Source organism: Cyanistes caeruleus, chromosome Z (genome assembly GCF_971803275.1).
Source record: "Cyanistes caeruleus chromosome Z, bCyaCae1.hap1.1, whole genome shotgun sequence".
Lineage (NCBI taxonomy): Eukaryota > Metazoa > Chordata > Aves > Passeriformes > Paridae > Cyanistes > Cyanistes caeruleus.
In genome coordinates, this window is record NC_141732.1 from 15040588 (window position 1) to 15050772 (window position 10185).

Here is a 10185-nt window from a genome sequence, read left to right on the forward strand (position 1 = left end):
TTCTGCAACTAACTTCTTCAGAAAATAGATTTCACTTGCAAAAACTGAGTTTTATATGAGCAGAAGTTTCATCTGACTCTAGAAGAAAAAAATCTTTGAAAACTGAAGATCAAAAGTTGAAAAAGTTTTGCATTTGAGTAAGACTGAGCTAGTGCTTTAAACTAACTGCCTAACCTAATAACATAATTGTTTATTCTTTTATCTGTTGCGTAGAACTATTAATGTATTTGCTTGAATAACTTCTTCTGCAAAGCCATCTTGAAAAAACTGTCCACCTCTCAATGTATTAAATAGTTGATTTATATGTTTTTTCATTATTTGTGGTGTTTTGACCATATTAGAGGAACTAGTTGCCACAGGAACTGATTAATTTTTACATATTTAATTAAAATTTAAAGCTTTAATTGTATTAAAATTCAGCTAGACAGGAACACATTTCCTTTAGCTTTTTCTATTTATTAAAACCTCTGCTAATTATAGGCTCCCTTCTGGTATCCTAGAGATAAAAGCAAAATCTGGACATCTCTATGACATATATTGATATAAAAATGTTCCTTAGAGCATTGGAAAATAAAATTCCAATTATAGTTTTACTTTTGAACTTTCAAATTGGCTGTAGATGTTAGGTATATTAAATATGTTGAGGTCTAAAGAAAAAAAAAAAAAAAAAAAGGCAGAATTTTTCTTCTCTTTCCTTTCACTCTATTTTCCAGAGAACTCTATTCATCACATACACTTTGCTAATGTCAAATTTTTTTTTTAAGCCCAGGAGATTTAAATTCCCTTTTTAAGTGGATATTAGACTATATTGAATATATATGAATATGAACCAGCTTAACTGACATGGCAGTCATGTTCATTGGAACTGTCAATCATTATTTTCTTATAGAAATTTGACACTGGATAGGAGATTTTTGTATTGCTTTCACAGAAGAGAGGTAGAGACCTGCGACTGAAGAGGCAGAGACCTGTGACTGAAAACTCTGACAAAAGGAAGGATGAGTGATCATCATTAATGAGCATGATCTTTGGTGGTGCCTATTCTGTGAGATCTACATTAAACTGTCAAACATTTAAAAATACAATTATTGATCTAAGGATATTGATATAAATTTTTTTTCACTTATTTGTACACTAGTGCCACTAGCTTATTAAATTAAAAGTTAAACATGCATTTCAAGATATTAGGCTGCATTGTGGAAAGAGCATGTAATTCATTACTTATCTTTCATAAGAACTAAATGGTCTGCATGATTTATGATGACTGTCATTCACTGTCTTAGAACTACTAATTACCCTATAGAATTAATTATAAATTTACCTGAATATAAGGCAATTTAGTGAATTCTGGAAGGTTAGATGTAGTCAAGAGTGCTTAAAACCACTGCTTATCTAAGGCTGACTTTGCTGCATGTTTAACTGAAGTAACACTCTCACAAAATCACAGAAGCCAAAGCTTGAAGAATTAGCCTTTAAATACTGCAGCTTGAGGTAATTTCCTAGAAGAGCTGACATAATTAAAAATAATAGAGTTTATTTGAGTAAGTTTTATCCATCATCTGCTCTCAAGCAATTTGTTTTATATCTCTTCCCTGTTACATCTCATCTCTAGATTGCTACACTTATGTTATTTTTTTATGTCTCCTGTAATTCTTGTCTTTGTTCCCATATTCTATCCTTTCTATTAAGAGATGTTAGGAGAGGACCTCTCCACCAGCTGTCCAGGATAGGACCTCTCCTGCTTGTGCTGGGCCCAGCCAGTGCCCCAGGACATGAGATCTCTGACCAGGCTTAGGGATGCAGCTGCTGCTTTTCCATTTACCAAACACCTGTTTCAGAGAAACAGACACACATACAAATGGGACACTGACACTGCTGGTCAGAGAGATTGGCACAGATGAGTCATTGCCTTTTGAAGCACCTGCACAAAGAACTCAAGTAAAATGTAAGCACAGACAGTGAAATTTTGTCTTCCCTTTTCTGGATCCTGGGACATCTCCTCTACTTCTACTCAATATCTGTTCCATCTTGTCCCAAGCTTGTTAAAAAATGTTATGTGCAACAGGGTGCTCTGGTAGCCAGGAGGGCTGACCTTGAACACGTCGGGCCACGCATTGCCAGTCAAGTGAAGGAAGAGATTGTCTCACTCTCCTCTGCGCTGGTGTGGCCTCACTTTGAGTGCGGGGGACAGTTTTGGGCACTGCACTATATTAAATAAATCATACTATTAGGATGTGTGCAGAGTAAGGAGACCAAGGTGATGGAAGCAGCCGAGAAGAGGTTAGTGAGAGATAACCCCATAGCAGACAATTTCCTCAGGGTAGGGTAGCAGAGGGACAAACACTATCCTCTTCTCTGTGCTGACCCAAAACAAGACCCAAGGGAATGCCATGAAGTTGTGTCAGGGTGATTTAAATTGGGTACTAGGAAAAAAGTTTTTGACCCACAGAGTGGCTGGGCACAGGCTCCCCAGGGAAGTGCTCACAGCAACAAGCCTGACAGAGTTCAAGAAGTGTTTGGGTAATTGTCTCAGGCCTGTGGTGTGATTCTTGGGGTGTCTTATTGTAATAAATGGAATTGATTAGTGTTAACTAAATGGTAACTGTTATTAAGGTTATTAGAAGCAATCAAAAGAATCAGTGTTCCAAGAGAGATGCACCCCTTTACAGATGGTACATGTTAAAACTGAGGAACAGGATGTAGTTTGGGTGATGCCCCAAGATGAAAACAGCCTTGAGATGGACAAATTTAGGCACTGGGCCTAAAAATCAGTAAATATCAGACTAATGAGTAGACTCACATAACACAATGCTTTGTACGCGGGCGCAAACCTGTAAGGTTATCCAAGGGACAACGAGGAAAAGGAGAAGCTTTTGCCAAAAGACCACCAAAAGAAGACTGAAGACCCCCTAACAACAAGTGAAGCATGCACCATGAAGAATAGTGAGGTAAAGTCAGAAAAATTGTAACTAAGAGGAAAGTTATGGGAAACATTCATGAATATGTATAAGCATACAGCTTATAAGGTTAGCTTGTAGTGCTTTGTTTTGTACGTGAGGCAGGGTGGGAAGCCTCTGCACCCCGGTCAGTTTTTCTTATGCTTTAATCATACTGAATTCCTGGCAAATTCTATCTATCAGTTGTAATTTTTTTACTAAACTGTATTCTTTTCCTGAACTGTATTCTTTTATACCAAATTACTATTTGCCACAGCAACAGAGGTGGGAAGGGTGCTGCAACTCCCGCGGCAGAATCCACTGTCAGATTGCCTGGGGCACAGACACGTCCTCTGCTCGGCGAGTAATTTCAGCTCAGCTCAGCGGCAGCGTGCAGACGACATGGAAGGAGAGAGCAGAGCACTGTGTGGCATTCTGCTGAGAATTAGCCTTTATTCCAGCTATGCTCTCGCGAAGGGAGCTGGTGACAGCTGCTCTAGAACAGGGGAAAACCTGGGGTATTTATAGGGTTGGAGAGGGGCGGGAAACCGGGATACAAGTATCGGGGTGGGATGGCAAGGGGAGAACACCAATGGAGTCTAACAGTTTAACATAACTAACTCAAAGATTTCTGGGAGTGTTACTTTTCTCTCTCTTACAGAAAGTATCTTGCCTCCAGGGGAGGGCCAGGATCTCTGAATCAGTGGGTTACCTGGGCCCCACAACTATTCAATTTACTGAATTGTATTCCTTTACATTGAAAAGACTTGGCTGCAGGAGGGTTTTTGGCATTTCAACTCTCCCAGCTGGGGGAAGAAAAAAAGAGAAGAAGTTAGTACTGAGGAACGAGAAATGCCAAAACCTCTCGGTGAAGACACCTGCCCAAGTTCACTCTAACTGTAGGTGATTAATCCCTTGCATAAAGCAACATTCTTCCAAGGGGGCAGGATTTTAGCTTTGGTGAAAATGCTGACAAAATTGCTGCCCGTTCCCGTTGCTTCTTCTGTCTCCAAAGAAAGAGAAATGTGCCAAATCTGCTGAAGACAGGCAGAGACAGTGAGAAAGAAGCAGCCAGCTGGCTGGAAAAGGGGCAAAAAAGAATGTCTTCAATTTCATCATTTCCCCTTCTCCCACTGGACCTGTCTGCTTTGAAGTGGGCAACTCTGTTTGCAACCCCAACCAAAACAGCAAAGCTACTCAGTCTAGTATCTCTTCTCTCCCTTCAGCTAGGCAGAACACAGAACGATTTTACTTGTCCTGGGCAAGCCGGAAGAATTTCCCATGAGATTCCTCTCTTTGGACCCCTTTCTGAAAGCTCCTGAGCTTGCAGTGGCAGTTTGGTGTTGCGCTGCAAAGCGATGGCAGGGCGCCGGCTGCAGGCAGAGAACGAAAGGCTTTGCCCCGCGCCCTGCCGGGCCGTGTCCGGCCAGCCCCCGGAGCCGCCGCGCTGTGCCCGCAGCCCCGGCTCTGCCGCGCTCGTCCCCGCCGAGTCCGGCCCGTGCCGGGGCCGGGCCTGGCGCGCGCGGGGCCGAGCGCAGCGCTCCCCTTCAGGCCGCGCGCTGCCAGTGCGGCTGAGGCCGTTGCGCCGCGGCCGTTGTGGCAAACAGTCGTCGATCGGCGCCATGGCGGAGCTGCCGCTCCCCGCCGGCCTCAATGCCAGAACCTTCCCCGCCAAGCTGTGGCGCCTGGTGAACAGCCCCCGCGTCCTCTCCGTGCGCTGGGACAGCCAGGCCCAGGGGCTGCTCATTGACCGCTCCCTCTTCGAGCGGGAGCTTCTCAGCCCGGGCGGCGACCAGGGGCCAGCCCCGCACACCTTCAGAGCCACGCGGTTCCTCAGCTTCGTGCGCCAGCTCTACCGCTACGGCTTCCGCAAGGTGCCGGGCCGGGCCGGCGCGGCTGCGCCGGGTGATGCCGGGGCGTGGCTCCACTACACAAACCCCTGGTTTCGCCGCGACCGCCCCGAGCTCCTGCTCCGCATCGAGCGCCGGAGCGCGGCCAGCAGGCAGCGGCCGGCGGCGGGCGGGGACAGGAGCAGGTGCTCCCGGCAGCTGCCGAGGGCGCGGCCGCTGCCGGACGGGCGGGAGAGACGCAGCCGCTTCAAGGCGCTCCCCAAGGAGCGGCCGCCGCTGCCGCCCAGGCCCCTGCCCAGTGGCTTCCTCCTGCTGCACAGGGAGCGGACGCTGCCGGACTGGCGGGAGCTGCGCAGGCCCCGGCCCGGCCGCTTCCAGCAGCCCCCCAAGGAGCGGCCGCTGCTCACCCGGCGCCCGCCCTGCGGCTTCCACCTGCTGCACAGGGACCGGCCGGGGCCGGCCCGCTGCGAGGGGCCGAGCCGTTTCCAGGAGCTCTACGGGGAGCGGCCGCTGCCCGCCGAGCGGGAGCTGCTCCGAATCCCGCCCTGCGACTTGCTCGGGCTCCACGGGGAGCGGCCGCGGTTTCTCGGCCGGGAGGGGCCCCCCAGCCACTTCCAGGAGCTCTGTGGGGAGCAGCTGCCTCCGGCCGACCGGGAGGTGGTCAGGATCCAGCCCTGCAGCTTCCAGCAGCTCCACAGGGAGCAGCAGCCCCCAGCCTACAACCCACCAGGTAGGAAAAGAATTCTAGCCTTGCTTTTCCAAAAGGTCCTGAAAATTGGCGGTTGGAAGTATTTTCCCACAATGCTGTGTCATTCTGAGACAGAAAATGTTAAGCCTGCTAGCAAGGGGGTTCTAGAAGGCGAAAAGATTCTCTGCCTAGTTTTCCTTTGAATGTGTTGCATCCAAGGCAGCAGCAGAGCTCTGCATCCCAAAGCCACATTCTGGAGCCTGACCACAAGGTGTTTGGATTCTTGCAGCCACTCCAGGCAATTCAGCCTCCAGTGCTCCACCTGGCAGTGCCGCCTGTGCAGCAGCATCAACGGCCTCAGCAGAGAGCGCACTTAAGGAAGAGGAATCTCCACCGCTGGATCTTGGCCTTGCTGTGGAGAAAATGATTCGGGAGATCAGGAGATCCCTGTCTGAGAAGTCTCCCTCTTCTCAGGTAACCCCACTGGATGGGAATAAAAGGGGCTGGACCGAGAGCTTTTTAACGCTGTTCAGTGGCTCCAAAAAGCACCACCTTGTGATGGATTGTCTGAGCGCTTGGGTGGGGTGGTGAGACTCCCAGCCAGAAATGTGTGCTTTGTGTGTGACTTTGCAGCACACAGCCCTGGGCAGTGCTGGGAGCGAGCTCTGCCCTTACTGACAGCTGTGTTGGCAACAAGGAGAGCCCCTGGCTTTCTGCTGGCTAATTTCTTACAGCTCGTGGGGTAAGCCAGGGTCAGAGCATGAGGGCACATCCCCTCATTTGGTGTCTTCTGGTTTTCTGTGTTCACTATTTGCCTCAGAGGTCATTTTGTAAAAGCTTCTGTTTAGCCTTGGCCACGGAATCCTGAACTGAAAAGATTTATCATGTGAACTGTGTGCTGAGTGTTCCTCCCCAGCCTCTGCTCCACGTCCTTTGGGAGTGGAGAAGGGTTATTGTAGCCCTGATGTGATTCCAAGAAAATATTGAGTGATCTTTGGGTTTCTTTCTTTCTGCTTTTCTTTCAAGGGGAATATTCATGTTGCCTCTGAGTCCTCAGGAAGGGAACCCATGAACGAGGCTGCAGCAGAGGAAGATTCATCTGGCACCAAGAACTGCGATGACAGTTGCCCAGAGCCTGAGGAGCCTGGTAAGGAGAGAGCCCACATTGGTTTGAGCCCCATTGGCCCATGGCTGCTTTGAGCCTGTCCCTGACAGGAAGGGAGATCAGAAGAGCTGAGTTCTTGTCGGCAGGGTCTGTGCTTCCTGGTGCCTTTAGTTCAAGTCCTGCACTGGCACAAGTTCCCCGAGCCCTGCCCTCCACACTTTTCCAGAGGCTCTGACACTGAGTCCTGTGCTGTGACAAGAGAGCCAAGAATAAACCTGACCTTGTGGGAGCTGCGTCACCAAGCTGGGTGTCCCAGTTTTGTGCTGAAGCCCATGGATCAATTTTCTGCAGGGTGACAGGGGAAGCTGGGCTGAGCACTTCTTGAAGGAACAGGGGGGAAAAAAAGAGTGCAAAATGAGGGCAGAAGTCGAAATTGCTGACTGTAGTACCAGTTTGCTGGAATCTGTCCTGAGACACAAGAGAAACAAAGAGAGCAGAACATCAGAGGCCAATTAATTGAAAAATGACAAATCTGGTAACACAAGGAAAAGCCTGAGTGACCCCAGATTAGTGAGACTAAGAGGAGAGAGGAAGCCCTTTGGATCCAATCCTTGGCCAAGTCGGTGCAGCCTGCAGGCCTTGTAGGGAGCTCTTTCCCTACCAGCTTGTCCTGTCAGAGCTGATGGTCAAGTTGGAGCAGGTACTGCTCACTGTAGAGGGCAGTTTGTAGATCTGACATCACGGAGCTGGTTCATGATTCAGCTCACAGCACCCTTCAGCCTCAGCCACTGCAGCGTGGCCTGAGGTCTTTCTGTCAGCACGGAGGAAAAAAACAAGTCAGGGCTTCTTTGTGGGAGAGGGGACCGTCTTCTGTTTCAGGCTCTCGTGGGTGCCATTTGCACTGTGGGTGCCGAGACTTTATTGAGATACTTGAACGCTTCACACAGTTTTGGAAACTTGGAAGGATCCCTGTTCTTTAAAGAGCAGGCTTCAAATTCCCAAGGGAGAGTCTGCCTTTCAGACCATCTTCTCCAGTCCCTGACAGGACAATTGCTGCCCAAGGCAAACAGGGCCCCAGCCACAGGAGCCAGTATTGACTCAGTGTTCCCTTTGCTTCCCAGATGCCATCTGAGGGATGTCTCCCGGAGGGCTGTCCTGCACAGCAGGAAGAGACAGAGGGAGGGCCTGTGACCATCAGGCAGGTAGAATCCCTCTGTTCTACATGTATAGATTTCTGTAGATCTATTAAGTAATTCTTATAGTTATGTTTATAGATTCTAATGTTCTATTTCTATAGATTGAATTATTTATATATAATATAGATTATAACTATATATAAGATCTCTATTTAGAGGTCTGTATAGTTAAGTGTAGATATATATAGTTATATTTTTTATATGGAATTACATTTATAGATTTTCTGATTTAAATTTATATATGTCTAGAGTAAAATTAATATACATATATAGGAAGTTCTATTTTTAAATGCATATAGCTATATTTGAAGAGAAATATAGATGTTCAGAGGGCTAGGTTTATGTTTGTGTAGCCTTAGGCTGCATTTTAACCTCTTTCTGCCCTCGGCTGCCTTTTTCACCTCTTGTTTTTCCCCCTGTGCCCCCTCGGTCCCCTGTTCCTGTGCTGGGTCCGAGCTGGGGCCGGGCCAGGTGGAGCAGCAGTTCCAGCCCCGGCTGTCCCTGGAGCGGTGGGAGCTGCCGGTGGCCCCAGGCACTGTCCCCTGAGGAGCTGCTGAGGGACGGTGAGACTGAGGGGGCTGAGGAGGCGGTGACGCTGAAGGGACGGTGACCTTGAGCTGCTGGGGGCACTGAGGGCTGTGGGGGAGCAGAGGGCGATGGTGGCACTGAGGTGACAGGGAAGTGGCACAGGCAGAGGGAGATGCCAGCTCTGAGGGGACAGAACAGGTCAGAAGGGACTGAGGGGGGTGAGAGAACTGTGAGGGACTGAAGAAACTGAAGGGGGGGCTGGGGGTTTGCCAAGAGGATGGCGGGGCTGAGGGGATGGAGGAGCCAGCAGGGAGCACAGAGGGGTCAGGGACTGCAGCTCTGCCAGGCCTCGGAAGCAATTCCAGAGCCTCTGCTTTTGCCACAGCTGTCCTGAAGACCTTGAGGCCAGCCAGACACTGCCAGGAGCCAGCAGGGAGAAGCTGAAGGACAGGAGCAAGAGCAGTGAACAGGGAACTGCTGCTGCCACCCCGAGAGCCTGGGTGAGGCCACAGGGCCAGTGAGGCCGGGCAGGGCTGAGGGTGGCGTGGGCTTTGGCCGTGGGCGCTGCCCGGCTGGGCAGGAGCGGCCCCTGCCCGTGCTGGGGCTGCTCAGCGCTGCTGCCCCGGCCGGCACAGGGGCTGTCCTTGGGCAAGGCAGCTGTGCCGGCAGGGCCCGGGAGCTGTGCCGGCCTGCCGGGGGATGCAGGACAGTCCCGCCGCGACTGCGCTCGCCACACGCTGGCCTGCTTGGCCTGCTTGTTCTTTCAGCCCTGCTGGGGAGGCTCTGAGGTTTTCCCTTCCCTGCTGGAAGGGCAGGTGCTGCCAAGGGAAAGGTCTTAATACTGACTCAGTATTCCCTTTGCCTCCCAGATGTCCCATCTGCTGTCCCTGTCCAGGAGAGCTGGTCTGCACGGGAGGAAGAGACCGAGGGAGAGGCTTTGTAGATGGGGGGAGGCTGAGTTCCCTCTGTTTAAAGAAGAATGGACTTACACATAAAGAGGGATAATTATGTGGATATTTATATATGTATATATGTATATTCCTGTTTGTATAGGAATATTTTTATATATATGTTGCTCTAGTTATGGATGTATTCTTTGTACATATGTATGGATATATACACATACCTGTTTGTAATTTCATATGTGTATAGAAGTATACACATATGTTGTTAGAGTTGTGTTAAATTCTGTCCCCTTATACATAGGAGATACAGTTGTGTATATTTCAATTGATACAATTATAGTTATTTGGCTCTTTAAATAGGTATATTGGTATTTGCATAGGTAGATATGTGTATTTTTATATTTGTATATTGACATTTATATTTGTATATTAACATTTCTATGGAATTCTATTTATATATGTATTCAGATGTATAGCTGTACATTTCTATTGATGCAGTTGTGTGGATATTTAACTTGATATTTTTTATATATCTGTTATGTTATCTTGATATGTTTTATATATCTGTTTATATATATTGTATGTAATACTAAATCTATATGTACATCTGTATATTGTTACAGTTATACGCGTTTATATGAATTTGTGTATAGCTGTGTATTTAGTTCCATTTACACATGTATGGAGTGGTAGAGTTGCATAGTTCTGTCAGCTGTGATGATCACTATTTGTATACTGTTATTTAGAGAGGGAAAGTATATTTTTGTATTTCTACATGGGCCGTAGGTTTATAGTAATACATAAAAAATTGTTAAACAGCTAATTGATTTTTATGTATAGTGAGTTGTTGTAGAGGCTGGAAATAAATTATGTTTTCTTAACATAATTTAAGTTGGTACTTGTATATTCTTACATATTTGTATATTTGTACATAACATTGTTCTAATAATTTAATAAATGCCTTTTTTGACCCTTAA

General features: G+C 47.8%; 1 protein-coding gene across 1 annotated transcript; it reads left to right on the forward strand.

Annotated features, from left to right (window-relative positions):
- Nucleotides 1-4407: 4407 nt before the first annotated feature.
- On the forward strand, nucleotides 4408-10185 carry LOC147648150 (uncharacterized). Its single transcript, XM_086868732.1, has 6 exons — nucleotides 4408-5516; nucleotides 5764-5948; nucleotides 6501-6621; nucleotides 7701-8338; nucleotides 8689-8803; nucleotides 9173-10185. Exons 1-4 carry the CDS (start codon nucleotides 4559-4561, stop codon nucleotides 7709-7711), a joined length of 1275 nt encoding a protein of 424 aa, XP_086724858.1. The 5' UTR covers nucleotides 4408-4558; the 3' UTR covers nucleotides 7712-8338; nucleotides 8689-8803; nucleotides 9173-10185.